This window comes from Balaenoptera borealis (assembly GCF_965194805.1).
Source record: "Balaenoptera borealis genome assembly, chromosome: X".
Taxonomy (NCBI): Eukaryota; Metazoa; Chordata; class Mammalia; order Artiodactyla; family Balaenopteridae; genus Balaenoptera; species Balaenoptera borealis.
In genome coordinates, this window is record NC_138881.1 from 12203190 (window position 1) to 12225313 (window position 22124).

General features: G+C 37.9%; 1 protein-coding gene across 3 annotated transcripts in view; it reads left to right on the plus strand.

Annotated features, from left to right (window-relative positions):
• The first annotated feature begins 3 nt into the window (after positions 1-3).
• Positions 4-22124, plus strand: part of MOSPD2 (motile sperm domain containing 2) — a 61250-nt gene continuing 39129 nt past the window's right edge. Inside the window, exons 1-6 of one of the 3 annotated variants that reach the window (XM_082375757.1) lie at positions 4-136; positions 296-365; positions 14420-14575; positions 16211-16297; positions 18226-18380; positions 21782-21842. In XM_082375757.1, coding sequence (XP_082231883.1) covers positions 128-136; positions 296-365; positions 14420-14575; positions 16211-16297; positions 18226-18380; positions 21782-21842 — 538 coding nt within the window. In that variant the 5' untranslated portion in view covers positions 4-127. The remainder of the gene's footprint in view (positions 137-295; positions 366-14419; positions 14576-16210; positions 16298-18225; positions 18381-21781; positions 21843-22124) is intronic. The other 2 variants (XM_082375759.1, XM_082375758.1) reach the window with 2 other exon arrangements.

The following is a 22124-nucleotide window of genomic DNA, read 5'->3' on the forward strand; positions in this document are numbered from 1 at the left end:
CACGCGACCGCCTCCACCTCCCGCCCTTCCCTCTTTACCTCCGGGCCGGCTTGGCCTATGATGAGATAGTCGGACCGCAGTCGTGGAAGTGGCGACGGCAACTGCAATCACGTCCACGACCGCGACCATGGCCGAGGTGAGGAGCGGACCGCACCGCTGCCGAGCCCCTCCAACTCGGACCCCGAAGCCGCCTCTGAGGCCCGGGGGCCGCGCGCCCAGGTGCAGGTGGGCTGGGCTGCGGGGAAGTGGGATGGTGCGCGTAATGTCTAAGCGTCCCTTCGTGTCTTTCTTATAGTATCAAGCCCAGAATAAAGCCAAGCTCATCTCTGACGTGCGACGGAGGTTCGAAGCTGAGTATGTGACAGGTGGGTACCGCAATCTCGGTGTTGAGGCAGGTGTGCAATGAGCGTCCCCAACTTTGCTGGGGTGTTTGCGGGAGTCTCTGTGGGAGGCGTTAGGGACCATTTCGATCCTCACGGAGTTAGGGACCGTGCCCTCCACGTTTCCCAGGTTTTACTTTCCGTAATATGGCAAGGACACTGCTCCAATTGGGCAAGTGATGCGTCCATTGCTTCCTAAAGGGTTAATGTAAGTTGGAAGTGTTTTGAGCGTCTCGAGTTTATGGAACTTGCAGGACACTTGTTAGGCCCTCGGCTCAGGTGACACTGTTCCTCTGATGACCTTTCACCAGCAACAATCGAGAAAATGAACCTGGAAACAGCTGTAATACTACTCACGTGTGCTTAATTGGGGATCTGAATTCCTCGGCCATTTTGCCTAATTCCACTTCCTACAACCCAGCAGGCTCCCCACGAAGTAGGCCTTCTCGTGCTGGAGCAAGTTCTTATCTTTTCATCCCACACTGTACGTAGCAAAGTACCTGTCAGTCCAGAATTGATTTATTGGGTGAACGTTCTGTGTCCAGATGTCACAGATAACTTGAGTAGTCCAGTATTTAACTGATGATTTAATCTTTGTAATTAAAGATTACAGTAATTTTCAGAAGCCTGCAGGATAATGTATTATAAATATGGAATAAGTAGTCTAATCCAGATCCTGCCACTTACTAGCTTGCTTGTCTTCTCTGAGCCCCTGATTCCATAAGTGTGAAATGTGAATAATTAGGTTAGGAGAATTAAATGAAAAGGCATATATCAAACTGTGTAGCATGGGGTTAGCATATAGTAGGCTCTCAGTATTTTTCCTCAGTAGTCTTTTTGGTTATGTGAAAGTTCAGCTTCTACATCTTGACTTTAGTGCTGAGCGGAGGTTCCCTACAGCTTTAGACTGCCCTAGATGGTATGTCAGTTAATAACCTAGAACAAATAAAGAAATCTGTTCGGAATAACCTAGTCAGTAAATCTTTTCATCCCTCCCTGTCAGTTTTCTTCACATTCCAAACTTTGTACCAGAGAGTTGCAAAAGCACTTGATTCACTTTTAGCCCAGAGATCTCATTTCTAATAAGACAGCTGGTTCCAGTAAAGAGAGAATTCTAAAATTGCTTTCTGTAGAAATGTAACTCTTAGAGCTATATGGTTTATAACATTGTAAGAAGTAACCCAGAACTTGACCTAATGAGCTAGTGCTCCCTAATGGTCATTTACTTAGGCCCGAGGGAGGAAGCAGGATATAGTCATGGAATTTAGCGATAGATAAGATCTTGAAGGTCATCTTGGTCCAACCTTCTCATTTTTACAGTGAAGAAAGTGAGCTCTAGAGAGATGAAGTGATTTGCTCAAACGCCCTAGTGTTAGTAGCTAGGCCGGGGCTGGTGCTCAGGTCTTCTGAATTCACTCTAGTAATCTTTTTATGCACGAGCTGGATGAGCTCCATCCTCATCTGTTATTACTCCTCTTGCTTAGTACAGATTTCACCACTGCCCACAGTAAGAAACGTATTATACGTTGTAACTTAGTACACACATGCACACACATAACTGAAGCAAAAGTTCATTAAAGAATACTTATGCTGAAAACCTATGACTCCCTGATACAATGACCCACAAAGTTGACATCTCAACCTGCAAATGTGACCCACAGTTTGAATAACATGACCAGCCACACTGCTGCTTTTATGCACTTCAGATGGACTGAGTCTGTTTCCATCTCGGGACCTTTCCACTTCTCTCTGCCTGGAAGGCTCTTTATAGGGAGTGAGCATGGCTACGTTCTTCTTTTCTTTTCCATCTTGGTTTACATGTATCTGAGAGGCCTTTGCCAATTATTAAGTAGCCTCCCTGTTTTGTCTCCTTTACGGCTCTTACCATAACCTGTAATTCCCTGTTCATTTGTTTCCTTATTGTTCATTTCCTTCAGTAGAATGTCTGTGGGTCTGGGGCAGCCTGTGGGCCTTGAGGGCAGGGTCTGACTCACCTCTGTATACTTAGCTCTGAATACATAGTCATTGATTGAATATAGCAATGCTTAAATACATACATATGAAGATGAGTCCAAGTCTAGATTAAGAGCTGTTCTGACCGTCTCCCCCCCCCCCACCAAAATCTGGCAAAGAGCAGCCCTCACAAAATGTCTCCTAAAGACCAGTGTTATTTCAAAGTAAAGCACTGTCTGGCATTAAGTATAGGGAGGGTTTTGTCACACCTGGGTATGTGTGAATGTATGTGGGTCAGTTATCTGCATAGCCATTGCAAATATTAATTTAATTAATTTAAAGACTTGCATTGGAAAGGAAAATAAAAATTCTTTAAAGACTTTCTCCCCTTAAAGTTTCAGTTGTTTCCTGAAATACAGCACTGGGTAAAGGTAGAGTAGGAAAGTGGTGAAAAGGGTTTTTTGATTTGCCTGTGTTCTCCCTTTCAAGTTTACTTTTTAGAAATTAGGTGTTGAGAAACATCCACTTTCCTCCTTCCTCTGTCTTTCATTTTCCCCTTTCTCTTACTGTTAACAATATTTTGTTTCAGAAGAGGCTTAAGGCAGACTTAAGCAAACATGATGTTTTTCCTAAAGGAAAATATTTATTATTTGCAAGTATGTTGCCTTACACACTGGCTGTACTCCAACACCTCTTTGGGGAGTAGGTTCTTGGGAATTCCGAACATGTTTTTGTTTCCACAGAAATTAAGTTACCAATTATGGATAGATTTGTAGCTGCAAAAAGAATAAAATCTAAGTCCATAATTGTTGTAGCACTACTACTGTTTCTGTCCTCATTGTTTCTGTAAGAAATTTCATGCTGAGTCTCGGCTGAGAAACATTTTCCCTTCTCTGTTCCTCCTTCTTGTGGCCAAGGAAAGAGACTAATCCCTTGTGACAATAATGTATTCAGTTCCTCACATACTTACTATGTGCTTAATTCTGGGAAGCTGTGTCAATATTAGAGAAAGAGCCGAAGAAGGATAGAGCCCCTTCCTGAACTACTGCAATCTAGTAGAGTCATTAAAACAACTCTATCAAGAGGAATGAGTGCTAAAATCATTTCTGTACGAGTCAAAGAGCAGGAAAAAATCACATCTAGTGGGGGTGACTGGGTTAGCACCGAGTTAGAAAAAACTTCTTAGAAAAGGTGGTGTTTCGCAAGAACTTTGGAAGATGCTAGAATTCGGCTAGGTAGAGAATGTGATCCAGGTGGCTCAAATAGTCCAAGCTGAGATGCTTAAGTGAGAAGGTGTGGGGCTTGTTCGGGAAGCCATAGGAAGTCCGCTTTGATGAGCCTTAAGGAGGGTAAGCACACCTGCCTAAAAACAGTGGGAATATAGTGTAGAGAGCCTTGGCCACCAAAGCGATGCATTTGTTCTTTATTGAGGTTTAAGAGCAACTGAGAGGTTTGTGGGTTTTGTAATTTTAGGTTTGTTTTCTGACTCTGTAAGTATATGAATTCATTTAAATAAATTTGGGTGATACCAGAAACAGTCTGGAGAATCTCCCATAAGCTTATCATCCAGAGATAGCTCTTCTAACAGTGGGTGCATTTTTTTCTGGCCTTTTTTTCTATACATTAAAAAAAATAGTTAAAAGGTCATTCTGTATGTAGTTTTTCTGTGTTGCATTTTTTTTTATTGACATGATCTTATTTCCCCATATTACGAAGTAAGCCACGTTTTACATTACTACTTAATATTCAGTTTTTTAAATAAAAGAGAATTTTCTTATGTTTTATCTGAAGTAGTCCCTTTTGGACATTTAGATTCTTTCCAGTTTTTTGTTAATACAATATTTTGCACAGTAGTTCAGATTTTTTCCTTAAGAGTCATGTGTAGAAGTAGAATTGTTGGTTTGAAGAGTGTGAATATTTTAAGATACTTCATATGTATGCTTAATTCTCCTCCATACAAGTTGCACCACGATTCATTCCCACCAGCACATATGAAAGTGTTAGTCTCAGCACAGCCTTAGGACCATTTAACTCATGCCTCTTTGTTTGCATTTGATTACTAATGAGAATAAACTTCTTTTCATATGTTTACATCCATTTGTAGTTTAAAATTTTTTTTTCTTTAGTATGGCTTTTAAAATTGCTTTGGGCTTTTCTTGTTTATGTCACTTTGACTTTTTTCCTTTTTTGAATGTATTCAAACTTATCCATTCCTTTGTAGTTTCTCCCATTGCTGTTAAGTTTAATAATTGTCTCGTCCAATAACTTTTTCTAGTCTTTTTGTTTTGTCTTGGCCTCTTATTTTTTTTTTTTTTTTTGGCCTCTTATTTTTAATTTTGAAATATCTTTTATGTACAAAATGTATAAAACATGAATGAAATAAACACCCTTGTACTCACTATTCAACAAAAGAAAAAGAACTTTGTGGGTATCCTCAACCCGGATATTCACAAGGCAGCTGCTTATCCTACATTTGCCGTTACTCATTCTCTTGCTTTTCATTAGCTTTACCACCTGTGACGTACTCCTCACCAGTACTCTATTAAGTTTACCTCTTTTTTGAACTTGAAATATCAATAAAAGCTGAATATTTTTTTTTTCCATGACTTGCTTCTTCTGTTGCTCAAGAGTCATTCATACTGTGGTTGATTCCTTTTTATAGCTGTGTTGTAGCTCACAGAATGAAAATACTAGTTGATGGATTTGGGGTTCTTTCTAGATTTTACTATTATGTACAATGCTACTATAAACATTCTTAGATATACCTGGTGCCTAGACTTTCTCTAGGGCAGTGGCTGTCAAAGTTGGTCTAGGAATTATAGTTCCTTGAGCCCATTTCAAGGGGCTTGAGACTCCAAAACTATTTTCATAATAACACTGAGACATCATTTTCCTTTTTCACTGGCATTCTCTCACAAGCATACAGTGGCGTTTCCCAGAGGTTACATGGCATGTGATGATATTGCTCTGACAGATGACAGAATGTGTGCTCGTGTGTCCTTATATTTAAATTTTTTCTGTTATAATACCTAATATAGTAACTACCAGTAAATATAACCCATATAAACAAACAAACTCTTTAGAGCCCTCAGTTATTTTTAAGAGTGTAAAAGGGGTCTGGAGACCAAGAAGTTTGAGAACTGCTGCTCTAGTTTGTAGCCAACAGTGAAACGGGTGGGTAGTAGAATAGGCACACGGTCCACTTTACTAGATAATGCCAAACTAGTTTCCAAACTGACTGCATCTGTTTTCATTTTAACCAGCACTTTTTGAGTGTCCTTGTTTTTCTACACCCTGAAATCTGGCATTGTTAGTGTTTTTTTAAATTTTTGCCCATCTGATGGGGGTGTTGGGATATCTCATTGTGGTTTTAATTTGCATTTCTTTAAGTACCAGTGTGTTTGAGCATCTCTCCATATCTTTATGGGCCATTTGGTTTCTGCTTATGAAAATCACTTCTTCAGGCTCTTCTTGGCCCTTTGTTCCTCCATATAAATTTTAGAATCAGTTTATCATGTTTTTGCAAAAAACCCCCAAAAAACAAAACAAAACCTCTTTTGGGATTTTGAGTGGAATCATGTGAAATCAGAAGATCAGTTTTGGGGGACTTGACATCATCATGGTTAAATTTTCTAAGAACCTGGTATACCCATCTGCTGAACTCTTCTTTCTTGAAAGATTTATAATTTTCTCCATAAAGGTTAACCCATTTTTGTTCAGTTTATTTCCAGATACTTTATATGTTTTATTTTTGTGGTGGTTTAAACAGTATCTCTTCAGAATTTATTTTCTAAATGATTGTTGCTGGTTTATAGAAAGTACATTTGACTTTTTTTACATTAATATTGGACTCAACCTTACTGACTCTTATTAATTTCAATAAGTTATCTCTAGATAAGTTGTATTTCTATGTAGACAAAAATATCGCCTTGAAATAATGATAGTTTTCTTTCTAACTTTGCAATTTTTAGAGCTTTAAGTGCTTCTGTTTTATACTCACTGGAACATTTAGAACACTGTTGAATTGAAGCATTGATAAAAGCCTACTTGTCTTATTCCCGGTCTTAGAGAGATACCCCCGAACACGATCTCTGTAGATATCTTTTATCAAAATGAAGAAGTTTCCTTCTGTTCCTGCTTTGCTAGTTTTGGGGTTTTGTTTGTTGTTTTGTTCCCATCACAGTTGAGGGTTGAATTTTACTAAATGCATTTTCTTCATCTATTGAACACATTGTATCTGATGAAATGTTCACTTGGTTTTTCGCTTTTAATCTGTTAATATGGCAAATTATATTAATCAGGTTTTTAAAATATATTGCTGTAGTCAGTTAGCTGATATTTTGTTTGGGCGTGTTGCATCTGTATTGAAAAATTGGTCTGTAAATTTCTTTTCTTGCACTTTTCTTGTGTGACTTTGACATCAAAGTTATGCAACCTTCATAAAATGAGTTAGCAGTGTTTCCTCTTTTCTACTCCCTAAAAGGTATGGTCATTGTGGAGTTCTAACCTGGTTTCCCATAAATCACCCCTCCTCCAATTGATTATTGTTGTTTTATATATCAGTGGTTGCTTACATACCATGTATTTGCCAATATCTTTATCTATCATTCCTTAAGTTTCAGATCTTTTATCTGGTAGCATTATTGTTTCATCTTAAGTATAACCTTTAGATTTTCCCTTGGTGAGGTCTTGGTGGTAAACTTAATTTTGAAAATGTCTCTGTTTTCTCTGTTTTCTTTAAATTATGCAGTTAACCTTGCAGAATGCCTTCGTCTTATTAGGCTGACGGAGACAAAGTAGTTAGAGAAGTAGAAGAACTAGGAAATGTTAGTATCATAGATGATCTTTGAGAGGAGAATTTCAAGGACAGGAAGATCAGTGAATAGAAGGAAGCTCTGTACGTAAAGGTACATAAAAACGGGATTGTTCTTGTCAACTGCCCTCTCTGGAAAGGAAGGGTGTAAGGAAAATGGCATTTAAAGTGGAACTAGTATAGCTGATTGACTTTGTTATAAAGCAGAAACTAACACACCATTGTAAAGCAATTATATTCCAATAAAAATGTTAAGAAAAACAAAGTGGAACTACACTCCTGGACATTTTACGTAAACTCTCTAGATTATGAACCATCCAAGGGATCAGCTCAGGCTTTATTTATCTTTGCGTTTTAAAGTTCTCATAATCAGAAGAAGAGGAAAAGATGTGTTAAGAGTTTATCAATTTTTGTCCTTAATACATGTCTAAAAATATCAAGCCTCTGATAATAGAGAGTATAATATGATGTTGTAACTTTATGTGGGTAGAATATATATTTGTGCTCTTGGAACTTTTGCAAACATTCACCACATATTAAGTCATAAAGGAAGTCTCAGAAATTCCAAAGCAGCTAGATCATACAGACCATATTCTCCCCCCATTAAGCAACTAAATGAGAGGTAAGGTACTTAAAAAGAAATCAAATGTTAGGAAACTAAAATAACACCTCTAAATAACCCATGGGTTAACAACTTTCCAGCAATGTGTGTAATTCTTACTTCTGCTAAATAACTCATAGGGTAAAGAGGATATCACAATGGAAATTACAAAATACTTAAAAGCTGAGCAAGAGAATATCTGTGGTCTCACTTTCATTTATTAGAAAACAAGGCCCAATAAAAATCAGCTAAAGATTCAATTCAAAGAGCTAAAAAATGAACACGAGTAAATTCAGAGAAAGTAGAAGGAGAAAAGAGCAGGTATTCATGGTATAGGAAAGAAAGATAGTAGGTATAATAAACCTAAGTTGGCCTTTTGAAAGGACTAATAAAATAAACAAACCTAGGCTGACTGATTAAGAAGACAGGGAGAAGGCAAACACATACACTAGGAACAAAAAGCAGATAGAATTATAGATGTAGAGATTTAAAAAATCATAAGAATTCAATGACCAGCTTTATCACAGTAAGTTAGAAAACTTAGATTAAGTGGAAAACTTTCTGGAGAAAAGAAAAATCATGTAAAATTGTCTCAACGAGAAGTAAAAAACCTAAATGCATCAATGACTATTAAAGAAATTGAATTGGTAGTCACAGACCTCTACCACTCTTCCCACCCCACCATCACAAAGGCACACACATACACATAAGGCCCAAGGTCTTTTGTTAGCCCCAGGAATACAAAGATAATTCATAATCAGAAAATGCAGCGGAGGAATTTACCACGTTAACAAAATGCTTCTCAGTGAAATTTTTGAACGGGCACAGTTCACAACCAAAACTATATAAAAAGATACACATTGCAAAGTGTCTTACATCTCTTGTGCCTCTTCACTCCCTCTTCCTCTTCCTTCTTTAGCTAGCCATATTTGTTTTCTGTTTCTTTTTTCTATATTTGTTTAAGCAAATACAAACATATTTGCAGTAACCAAATTAAATGAGGGAAAATGTTTATTTCAGTAAAGACAGAAACCACACTGGCTATAATTCACCTTTATGAAAAACAAACAAAACTTTTACCAAACAAGATAAACTTTCTTAGCTCTGAAGTGTGCCTTCTAAAATTCTACAGCAAAGGTCATGGTTAATTATGAACCTTCAAAATGATTCCCAGAGTGTCAGGAAAAAGACGGTGATCTACAATATTATTTCTGTAATTCTACTGGGTATAAAATAACCTAGTTATCAATATGGCAAGGAATATAAGAGGTATAACGTTTGCCAGTCTTGTCATTATTGGCTCATGGTAGCAACACAAAAATCTCTAGACTGCTTAATAATCTGATAGAAGAAATACACAACTTTTTTTCTTTTATGGAGAAAATTGTAAAGTATTATTAAAGAACATTGAAAACAAGAGATAAAAAAGGGAGATAAGTCATCCAAGATATAATATCTCGTACATATCCAGCATGTGAATTCAGCTCTTCAAGGATAGGAGCTGAAGCACAAAGCACCTCCCCTCTCTACAACAGACCAGAGGTCAGCAAAGTCCTGTTGTCATGGTTGTTGTTTTTTAATAGCCCTTGAGCTTAGAATATTTTTTGTATTTTTAAAGTGTTGCTAAAAAAAAAAAAAAGAGGAAGAATCGGCAGCAGAGGCCATATGTGGCTTCAAAGTCTAAGATACTTAGATGTTTACCATCTGGCCCTTTACCGAACAATTTTGCCAACCCCTGTGATAGACCCGTAGTTCTCAAAGTGTGGTCCCTGGGGCAGCAGCAGCATCCTGTAGGAATTTGCTGTAAGTGCAGATTCTGGGATCCCACCCATGAATTAGACACTCGAGAGGTGGGGCCCAGTTATCCCCGTTTTAACAAGCCTTCCTGCTGACTCTGAGAGGTGCTAAAGTTTGAGAATCGCCGCTATAGGCCAATGGCTTAATCCCATCGTAGATGATCACCTGCCTCTCAGTCTCTCACCAGCTAGCTTCACAGGAAAGAGGAGATGCAGGGTAGGTTGTGGCCAACCAGCAGAGGATGCCCTAAAGGGAATATTTCGTTATTTCAGCCTGATCACACCCATTGTTGACATTTACATGGTCCAGCCAATACAAGTGGTCCATCCAGTACAAATGCTCTTCCCGGGTCCCACCAGGACTTTAAGTGCGTCAGTGCTCAGAGTCCTTGGAGAAATAACAGATGCTAAGAGGTTTTAAACTACTGTTGATGTTTGATAGCTGTATATTTGCTGCTTTTGAACAGTATGACACCCAGTTCATAACTGTTTTCTGGTTTTCATTGTCAGAATAATTTTGTATTTTTTCAACCTTTTTATATGAATTCTAGGCACATTTATAATAACTATAATATACTTTCAAGATTTTCTCAACCGACTAATAGGTCAATTAGAATTTAATCTTCTGTTCATAGGGAGCATTCTACCTTATGTTAATGAAAATTCATTGGTATTGTGTTTAAAATTTTCGAAGTGCCCTTGATCTTCATTAGACTGTGGATAGGCAGACCTTATCTCCATTTTACAGAGAAGAAAATGAAGCGCAGAGTGACTTGCTCAGTCTCCCTGTACATAGTTCGTAGTAGCAGGGGCCTTCTGATTTCATCACTCTGCCCGGTATCCTGAATCTGGCTATGAATTTTTTTCACACCTGTTAACCTTAAAACACAGTTTCTGGCTGGTTGGTAATTTCACCAGCCAACAAATACAAGAGAGAAAAAGAAAAGTTAATAATGGAATTCTCTGTTTTATGAGTAAGCACTGTATTCTGTTTATCCTGCAACACTTAAAATTGTGTATGTGAGAGAGAGCGTGAAGGAGGTGAGCATGCACACGCAGGGAAAAGAGGAAGAAACAAAAAGCTGAGAGGTCATCTTTACCCTGGAACATTTAGTCCTGTCTAAATAACCCAGAGGTGAATTACCATTGCCATTTATCTAGTTCTTTCTCTGCAAAATTAGGAACTTTCCACTTTGTTTGGTGGGGATACACTGTATAAATATAAGACCAATTTACAGAGCAAAATTTATGGAAGAAGAAATAAATAGTAGAAAGAGACAGTGAACCATATAGGTGTGGTGATAGTTCACTGAGGTTTCTTAACAGAGGAGTGGCCAAAAAGGAGCTTTGAGCTATTTTGAACAAATGTAAGGATGAGGCTTAAAAGTACGCCACTTGAGATTAATGTTGGTTTGTGATGAAGTTTTCCCTGGTCCTCAGCAAGATGGAAGTAATAAGGACAAGGTATTATGAGACTATACACATATATATCTGTGTATAAGGCAGATCTCTTCCTCATCTCTATGCTTTAATCACTGAGAGGTAAAGTCTTTCAAAGTGATGTGTCTTAGGTGGGGGGGAGGGGTGTGCGCACATGTGTGTTTTGATATCTTCAGATACCTTTTGAGTGTACATCTTTAGCTTCTTCTTGTAACATCTGTATTTACTGAAGGACTGGTTTTCAGAAAACTCCCTAACACTTGAGGATTCTGTGGAGGGGAAAGCATTTTCCTTTTACTCTTCTAGGTTCTTTGACTGGCCTAATAATAATTAAATTGATATAAGACAGATGAACCGGAGAAAAATAAAAGTTTAATAACATGTGTATCCACTGTATACGTGGGAGAGACCCAGGAGAACTGAGTAACTCTCCGAAGTGGCCCAAGCCACCACCTTCAATACCATCTCCAGCTAAAGACAGAAGATGCTAGGGTGGGGAGTCGGTTATTAGAGGTGACCAAGAAAAGCTCAGTAAACAAGGGTATGGTTGTGCAGATTTATGTCCTTGCCTTTCCCATTGATAAGAGTTTCTGGAGATTTCCAATCATTCTCCTCTTCCTGTTACAGAGAGGGAGGCACTTACAAGTGGAGACTTCCCTTATACATGTAAATGTTTCTTATAAAAGGGTGACTTTTACTCACTTTAAAGACTCCTGTATGTGCTGTTTGTTAAAAATATCAGCCTAAAATAATCAGTATGCCAAAGAGGTATGGTTTGGGCTGTGTAGTTTGCTTCCCCTCAGTTCAGTTGTCTGGGAGCTGTGTTTGAAAGCAGCAAATTGTGTTGTCATAAGCAGTTATTATTACACTTGGCCTTGTGGTCCCAGGCCAAGTTTTCCTTACCTTGAATGCTCAGTTTTCTCTCTGTTTCTCCCTGTGTGTCCTTCTGTCTCTCCCTCTCCTCCCCTCAGCCCTCTTCTCTGTCCTCTTCTGCCCCTACTGTTCTCCAGCCTCTCTCCCTCCACTCCTACGTGACCTCCTCCCCAGTCCTCTCTTGCTCTGTCTTTTCTAGCTGTTTCCATCTCTACCTGTCTCTAGGGGTAAATGTTTAACAACAGGTGTCTCATATGTAAGTACATGTCCTATTAATAACAATAATTAATCATTTTAATCTAAATGGAGATTTCTAATTTCAAAGATCTGCATCCCTAAAAGCTATCCAAGAGCAATAAGCTTTACATTTCTTGGTAATGGGCACTGTCTTGTTTATGGTATCCGTAGTGGTAATATCAGCAGTGGTAGGAATAATGGTAATAACAAGAATAATGTTTGATTCTTCTTCTTATGGCTAATATTTTTTGAGTTTTCACCACTTGCCACGTGTTGTCCTGGGGAAGTGGTAGTCTGCGGACCCTTGGAGATGCCCAGGACTCTTCAGGAGCCCATGAGGTCAAAGCTGTTTTCACAGTGATACTAAGAAGCTTTTTTCCCTTTTTCGTTTGCTCTGATTACACGGAAGCAATGGTGGGCAAAACTGCTGCCTCCTTGGCCCGAATCAAGCACTCTCAGTTAAAACTTTTTTTTTTAAGTCAGTTTTATTTTAGAAAGCCCCAGATGAAGCAGTAAATTTTATTAAATCTTGACCCTTGAGTACATGGGCTTTAAATGTTCTGGGTAACAAAATCAGGAAGTACACATTAAATACTTATGCGTATTTGAGTTGCTAGCTAAATTAGTCACATTTTTCATGGACCACCATTTTTATTTGAAAGAACAACTGTTAAGTAAACTATGGTTATTCAGACTGGGGTATTTGGGAGAAATTTTCTTGAAGTCAGACAGTAATTTCAAGGAAAACACTATATTGGTCCAGTGGAGAGAGCTGTCCAGTGGCCAAACTGGATGATCTGACTTTAGGGGCAGGTGCTCCCAGGGTCCTTTTTGCTGCTAAACAGTATATAAATTCTTTTATATCTCAACTCGTGTTTATAAATCATAATTAAAGAAAAGTTGTCCTTTGAATACTGATGAACTTTTGAATAGACAGAGCTAAAATACCATTTTCCAAGGTTTACCTACAACAGAACCACTCATTGTAAAGATTAGAAAAATAGAGCCCAGATATTGAAAGCCATATCCAAGGTAACACTCTACAGATACATGATTTATGGCCTCATCTTATATTTTATAGTGCTTGAAACTTTCAAGTACTTTCATATATACATTTTTCTCTGATCCTCACACAACCCTGTGAGTATCTAAAACAGTTTAAAGATAAGGAAATTGGGACTCAAAGAAGATAATTCCATGGATGCTCTTTATATTTCCCCGCCCTTTCAGCTATTATCGCTGAGGGCCTGAAATAGCTCAGAACTACTGGAGAGGAGAGAGAATCTATACAATTTGGCAACTCACTAGGGGCAAAAAAAAAAAAAAAAAAAAGATGAAGGAGCCAGGCAATTTTCTGAAGTTTCTTCCTTGGGTCCCTGGGAGGGTACCATTGACAGAGAAAATAAAAAATAGATTCAATCAACAGATGTTTCCTGAAGGCCTTTTCATTGGCACTATGTAATCCGCTCTGGGGGCTTCTTAGGATGTATATAGACTGTGCTGTTACGATCTCTATATGGGAAGATATGGCATAAACACGAGTAACTCTTGATTCAAGGGTGCTAAGTGCGTAGTTTAGGTCCTGTAGCTATTCACAGGAGGGAAGGAATTACTTCTAGGCCCAGGGAAAATTTTTATGGAAGAGGAAGCATTTGAAAGGAGTCTTGCAGAATGGTAGAATTTGGATGTGCAAAGGTGGTTGTGAGGAGACAAGGAAAATTCAGTTACAGAAAAATAGAGCGGGGCGTGGAAGGAGGATATAGAGGTATGTAGAGGTTGGCGAGAACATAGCATGTGTGTAGGTGGATAATGAGAAATTATTGGCAACAATTATTCCAATGAATTATGGGAAATGTTGACTGCTACATACATAGTTTTCCATTTTGTATTTAGCTCATTTTCAAAAAAGACACTTGGCAAACACATGTCTTTTTAAGTACAACCTAGTTCTTTCTTTATACATAAAAGTTCATTTTTCATTGACTAGGGTGAGTATTTTAAGTTCAGATAACATAATCGATCTTCCCAGATGTTGGTTTATGCTTTTAGAGGGTTATGCAAAATATTTTACTATGGTCTTATTTTTTAAATCTGTGGTGGCTTGTCTTAAAATAAAGCTGCAATTTTTAGATAACTTTATTCTAGTCACACTTAGAAATTCCATCAATCCTTTAAATTGCATTTTCCTCTGAACTGCATCCCTGTGTCTATCTTCAAGTAGCTTAGCTTTATCTTCCAGGTCTTTCTTCTCCTTTGGTATTAGTGTTGGTTATCATTCACTGCTGAATTTGTCTCACTTGGATATTTATTACTGTTTTTCCCCTAGATAAGTCAGATAAGTATGATCCACGTGATGTTGAAAGACTACAACAAGATGATAACTGGGTTGAGAGTTACTTATGTTGGAGGCATAATGTTGTAGATGAAACATTGAAGATGCTTGATGAGAGTTTTCAGTGGAGGAAAGAAATGTCTGTCAATGGTAAGCTGTTCAATTTAACCTTGACCGTGTACTATATCCCCTGCATAAATGTTACTATTTTACACTTATAGCGTATTTGCAGATATTCTTGGCAGTCATCATAAATATCAGAATATAATGTTTTATAAAGACCCAGTAACATTTGAAAGGAACATCTTATGAATAAATCTTAAAATAGGATTATTCATAAGGAAATCAGATAACCAAGGAGCAGAATCACAGTCAGATTCTTCACTCACAGCGGAGTCTCCTATTCTGTGTCTATTTGGTTTAGAACCATTAAAATACCAAGACAGCATCTTCACTACTAGGCTTAGAAATAAGGGGATACCATTTGCCTGTTTTTCTCAGTTGTTGCCTGGTGTCTGTCTCTATTCCCAGAATTCCTTGTGCTAATAGGTGCTCCATGTGGAATTACTAGACGAATGGGAGTCCCCAAAAAGCAAGCTTATCCCCAAGGATGCCTATAGCAGCCTCCTCTTAACTTCTTGATTTCAAGGCCCAGTTCTAGATTGAAATTCCCCACCTCCCCAAAAAAGGAGTTTTAAATCTTAGAGGGGATTTTATAATAGTGTTCAAGTAAATGGAGAACTCTTTTCAGGAAAGGTTACCCATTATCTCTCTCCTCCTAAAAAATTTAACAGGAAGAAACTGACACAACTACTAGTTTCGATGAGGTATAAAGAAGGATTTCCTGACCTTGAGGATTATAAACTCTGGAGTGACTGAGTCTGGAGACTTAATACAAAATAGTCAAGAAATAAATCCAGAGCAGATACTCTCCCCAGTCATCCTACTTGGAGAAGGAATCTATCAGAAGGAGAGTATTTAAAAAATAATTTGATTGGAAATATAAGAACTGTAGGTAATTTCAACAGTGAAGCATTTATTAGTCAAGCAAAGAAATGTAAACCTGATGTTTCTAAATCATTTAAGTACAGAATAAACCTTTAAACTCAACAATTGTTTTCTCTTACATAGAATTGCTAATTTCTAGTAGCAGACAGCAGAGAGATGATGAAAGGTGGGTGGGGAAAAATAAAGAAATCTTTGAGAGTTCTCGGAGAAGTACTGATGAATGACACAAAAGCCTTGACATTTGCTGCCTTGCTGTGTTGCTTCTCGGCCTCACTAGAGAGTGGACCTCCTGCTGAAGGATCTAGCATTTTTCTTGAAGTATTTCCCACCTGCCCCAAGATTATAAATGTATTAGACTCTACTGGTTATCAAACTTTGATTTCTTATACCACTTCTGAGGCTATAATGTGGATATTTACTGCCATGTTCTTTTGAAATTGTCCAATCGTGATAATATTTGTTTGCAAGTCATTATGTGAAATACAACTAGAACATGAAGATGTGTCTACATCATAATGGCTGTTATGTAAAAGGAAATGGATTTTTTCCATTTCTGTCATCTGTGTCTTTATGTAGTTTTTTTTCTACTTAGTAAGAAACACCATTTTTTATCGTCCGAGGTTCTTTCCAGATGTTTGCATAAGCTTTTTCTTTTTTTAATAAGTTTATCTTTTTTTATATCAGAGCTGCTATATTAACAGTAACCTTTATGTTGTAAGTTTTCTTTTTAAAAGGCCTCTAAGTTACAATTACTCATCAAACTTTATCACTTTTTAGACCTGACTGAAGCCTCCATTCCCAGGTGGTTATTGGAAATTGGTGGTATTTATCTCCACGGTTATGACAAAGAAGGCAACAAGTTGTGTAAGTATAATGTATGTACTGGCTTTTCAGGATTTTGAGATGTAGCCATCCATCTCAACTGAATTAACAATAGGCAGAGCTTTCTACGTATGTACCACACGTCAGGTTTCCTACAATAGGGATTGTTAGGGCCAGCTGGACCAAGCGTCAGATACTTAGTAGTTGAATGTACCGTTTGCATCATAATAAAGTAGGCTGTAAAGGCAAATGCCACATCCCATCACACAGCCAAAATGATGTAACTCAGAGTCATTATCTTCTTTCTAATTTACTGATGTTAAAATTCAACCCAGTATCTTTATGGAAAATCTTTTTGATAGTCACTAAGGGTGGCTAAATGGACCAAGCCGGATTTTGGGCAAAGGGGATAGAGGAATAACTTGGTTTGTACCAATGCTGGGACTCAGCAGGAGTGTCAGAGCCCCATCCTGAGCAGATGTCCTGCCAAGGCAGTTTCCTGCACAGTCGTGCCCGCCTTGCGCACCCCGTGTGTGGCCCGTGGTTGGCTCCTGTTGTAACAGTACTCTTGCGATGGTCCAGCCACCGCAGGGGGTCTTCCAGGTCCCCGACGGAGAGGGGTAAGGGACTGAATAGCACCGTGAGTATGGGGTCAGAAGGACCAAGACAACTGATGGTTGCAAGATACTTTATTTAGAATCTACTGAATCTTATATGGACGGAAGAGGAACACATTATTAGACAATGAACCCATAGAATTGCTTATCGTCTCAGTTCAGTCACCACCATGGACATCAACAAGTTTACAACGACCATCCTTGAACATTATCTTCCCCTAACCAGGCACACACACAGCCCCCAGCCATAAGGAACAACCAGGACTCTCAGTTCCCTGAGGTCTCCTGGCCTGAGATAGCTTTGCTAATCTCTTTTACATCCCTCAGGCCTGGGAAAAAGAGTGCATTCCAAGTCAAGGGTAAGGGCTTTGCTTTTTGTGAGAGACATACTGTCTCCTCCAGGAGTTACCTCCGGCTAAGACTGCATGCCTCCCACATACTCTCGTAGCATTTTCCCCCCATTGCTGGCTCCTCTTCCTCAATCTTCCTTTCCCATTCCTCTTATTCCACCTGTACCTCACATGTGCTTCCCAGGCTTTGTTCCTTTCTTGGCCTCTTTTACTTTCCAGCTGATGCAGTCTCCTTGGGTGATCTCAAGTACCTTGGCACCTTCAGCTGCCTTCCCCCCAACAGCGGTGACCCCAGGCTGTCCCCAGGCCACATGCATGTACACATCCAGCTGCCCACCGCATTGATGGTTGGCCGCCTTCAGTACAACACACAGCTGAACCACATGCGTCCCACCACCCGCCCTCCCTGTACTCCCAGCTCGGGCCCACAGCCATCGGCTCTTCCTCTGACAGAGCTTCACTTTAGCCCCTCCTCTGATTTCAGTAGCACTTCCTCAGTTCACTCCCAACCCCTACCCCCTTAGCATTTCATGCAGAGTCCTTCAAGCCCCGCCTGTCTCTCTGTTTAGCTGCTCCTCTCACCGCTGGTCACATTTTGTCCTAGCTGCCACCACTGTGAACGGTTGCCAGGCTCCGTCCCCACACACGACACCCGCTCATGCTGCCATCGTGCTTCCGTCTGGGCTTTTCCTCTGGACGGAACATTTTCCTAGTGCTCTGTTTTTTGTTAAGCACAGTGTAGAGTACTTTTAGGTTATTACCAAATATTGTTTTTTCCCTTACTTACTAAGGGGGGAAGTGTATTTTCTAAGGGGGGAAAATAGTTTACCTTTCTGCTACTCTTTAAGGTTCCCAAGTATATACTATTTCGAAGAGATGTTTTTAATCTGAGAAACAAAATAAAGACAAATGTCAAGGAAAAGGAATGATATAATTTATGCATAAATAATATTATAATGCCATAAATATTTTTTCTTATTTTTATCTTATGACCTGCTTAAAGTCTGGATCAGGGTGAAGTATCATATAAAAGACCATAAGACCATATTGGACAAAAAGAAGCTTATTGCGTTCTGGTTGGAACGGTATGCTAAGAGAGAAAATGGGAAACCTGTAACAGTGATGTTTGACCTGTCAGAGACTGGAATAAATAGCATAGTAAGCATTTTTCATTAATTCTAAATCATTGTTTATCATGGTATCCTCCCTCTCTCCTGTCCTTCCTGCCACTACCCCCTTGACCAAGTCCTATAAAATAGAGCTAACCAAGTCATGTTTGGGATTTATTTCCGCCCCCTGCATTGTGAGTGAAGTCAAACGTGGAATATGATTTGCAGAAACTTAAATGTGCTTCAGTATTTGGCATTGAAACTGTAGATTTCCTAGAAATGTTCCTTGTCTGATACACAGGATATGGAAGGAAGACGTCGAGGCTGACAGGGTAATGAGTAGATGTGGTAACAGTGAACTTTTCTATCAGAGCTAATAATACCCTATACAGCACCTCCCCTGTGCCTGGCACAGAGTAATGCACTCAGGAAATGTGGAGTACAGTAATGTACGCTCTCCAGCGTACCATTACCCGCATGCCATGTTTTGCAGTGGCCAGATGTTCACCTGCATTTTTGCACATCCAGCACTTTGTGATTTTGTTGAGGTTTTTTGTTTGGTCGTTTAGGTTCACTTTCTGTTTGATTTGGTTAGCTTTGGAAACCAGTTTTCTTCAGGTGATTTTGCCAAGCTTAAAAAGTAAATAAAACCTACCGGTCTTTAATTTGGGCCCTTGTGACCTTAGTGCTAACTACAAACCCTTCAGCAGCGATGGGGATTTGTTGGCGCATTTATTAGAGCTGTTGTCTCTAACACTCAAAGCTGGGCTAATTCTGGTAGCAGTGAAGTGGCGTTCGGAGACGTGCGTGGGGCAGTGTTGAAATCTTTTTCAAAATCCAATTGGCAAAGTATGTTAATATCCCTGAAGTGTTCGTATTCATACTCTTTGCCTGGTAACTAACTTCTGGAAATCTATTCTAAAGAAATAAACCTGAGTATAGAAAAAGTGTACATCAAAATGTTTTTTCAGAGTGTCATTTAAAATGGTGAAAAATTAGAAAAAATGTAAATGTCAACACAGTGAAGTGGCGAATTATGGTGTATCTAATTGATGGAGTATGTGTAGCTATGTAAAATGGTGTTTGTAAAGAATTTGTAGTAATATTGGAAAATAGCTTTTTTTTTTTTTAAGAGAAAAGGGCGACAGGGTTATATCATAGTGATACATAGCCCCCAAAAGGGAAACCTTAGACATTAAAAAAACAAACAAACAAAAAACAGGCTAGAGTTTTTTTAGGCAGTGGGACTACAAGTTTTTTTCCATCTTTCTTTGTCTCTAAGAGTCATTTGCCCTGGATTATTTTTTCAATCTAGTTTCCATGTCAAGGAGTTCTAGATTACAGAGTAAACCATTTTATACCCAAAACATGAATCAAAATGCCTAGATAAATAAATATTGCATAAAAATAAATTATGATTCTGTTATCCTTTATGTATGATTTATTAACCCAGAATCATAAAAAATAAATCTTAATGTTTTTTATTGACAAATACAGGGGCAAGGAATTGAGCTGATTATTTTTCAAGCTACTTATATACTATTTCATTATCTTTAATTTATAAAGTTGATTTGCATTACTAAGTAGTTAAATCATTAATGTTTTCAAATACTAGAATCTTACTGAATTATGTTTATACATGACCCTCGTAATTCAGAAAAGATTTAAGTCAACCTTTAAAGATGTATACATAAGTGCAAGTCAAAATTTAAATTATTTACTACAGTTAGGCCACTAATTTGGCTTTAAGCTTGCCTGAAAGAAATGGAATCATTTAAAATTACTCAGTGAACACAACATCGTAAAGCAATTATACTCCAGTAAAGATAAAACAAATAAAATAAAATAACTCAGTGGACATACTTTAAAACCAGCATCTTAGGAGAAGTGTATCTATTGCTGATACTTGAACCAGAAGAAAAGTCTTTCTTTTTTTTTTTTTCTTTCAAGTTTTATTCTTTAATTTAAAAAATTTATTTATTTATTTATTTTTTATTTTTTGGCTGCACGCATGTGGAATCTTAGTTCCCCTACCAGGGATCAAACCCGCACCCCCTGCATTGGAAGCGTGGAGTCTTAACCATTGAACAGCCAGGGAAGTCCAGAAAAGTCTTTCGTGGGTCTTCAAAGGGAAGACATTTTACAAGATAATGAATAGCATCCTTGAAAACATCCTCACAGAATGCAGAGCAATGGGTTTCATGGAGCTTCTTTATGTAGTACCCACTAATACACGTACACCAGTGGCATCCTATCAAATCGACTTGAATTAGCAGTAATTTGGGATTTTATAAGCAAGGTTATTCAATTAAAGATGAAAAGAATATTGGACAGAGACTTTTGGGGCAAAGTCTGGAGGCCACAGATCATAGAATAGGTAACCAAATCTTTACATAACTAATTATTTTGAGATATCTTCTTTGACTCTTACTTAACTACAAATTATTCAACTCTGTGCACAGTGGATATAATGATTAGTTATAAAGGTATTATTATATGCTAGGATTTATCCCATAATAAATACGTAATGTGGTTGCTTATTTTCAGTTTATTAGCGTTAAAGATGCTACAACTCACATGCTAGGAATAACTTTATAGACTCAGATCTCTAGGGCAGCTCACCTTTGAGTAACTGATGGATTTAAGTTTGCCTGGTTGTATCTTTCATCCTACAGTCCTTATAAGATGGCTGATCAGTAAGTCAGCCTGTGGTCAGTGGAAACACACAGAATGAAATGATCCATGTGAATAGTAACCCTAATAGTTTAGTTTCATGTTGCTGTGTTCAGTGCAGTAGAACCAATAGTCGGCTGTGTCTCCTAGAAATTGAAGTCAATGAACAACATTTAAATATAAACTAAAAAACTCTAATTCTTATTCTGGGTTCCTACACAAGAGGAAAGAAGCTAGAAGTGAAGTAGATACAGCAGACCAATATGATCAGATTAACTGTTGTATAAAAGATCAATAAAATATATTTTATTGACTCTATTATGAGGTATAGAAATTAGGTTTAAAAAACAAACATATCAGAATTAACATGCATATATATTGTCATACCAAGTAGTCAGGTTGTAAACTATATACTTGTTCTAATCATTCTTTAATTGTTCAACAGATTTTTAGAATTTCTTTATGGGGGTTCCTCTTTAGATCCGTTTTATAATGCCACATTACCTTAGCAGCCTGAAGTATCTAACTAGTCTGAGGTAACATGAATGATGTTTAAGCTAATTTCTTTAACTCAGTTTTAGGACTGATTATTATAAGTAGCTTAATAACTTAAAAACTAACTCCTGGGAATATAAATATTTATTTATGAGCTATTTTTAAAAGAATTTAATAATTACCTCATTTATATTTAATAATTTATCACCTTTAGAAATATGCAATCTAAAATTCTCTAATGTGGACAGTCTTACAGATTTAAATGTATAATCTTTCTTTTAGGACATGGACTTTGTACGCTTCATCATCAACTGCTTTAAGGTTTATTACCCTAAATACCTCTGTAAGTAACTTCCTCCTTTATAAAAATACAATATAGCGAAATCGTAGACAGTGTCTAAGAATTGTGGAGCTTTGTATTATTTTAGACTTTAATACCTGAGACATTGTTTTCTGGTGAAGAGCTTAAATGTGTTCTAGAAGTTGAAGTACATATCCTAGTAGGTACAGGAGAAATTTTTCATAAATAATCATTGTCCTTTATAGTTAGTTTTAAGAGTTCAAGTTATAATCTGTGTATATGCCATCCTATCACACACACACACACACACACACACACACACAC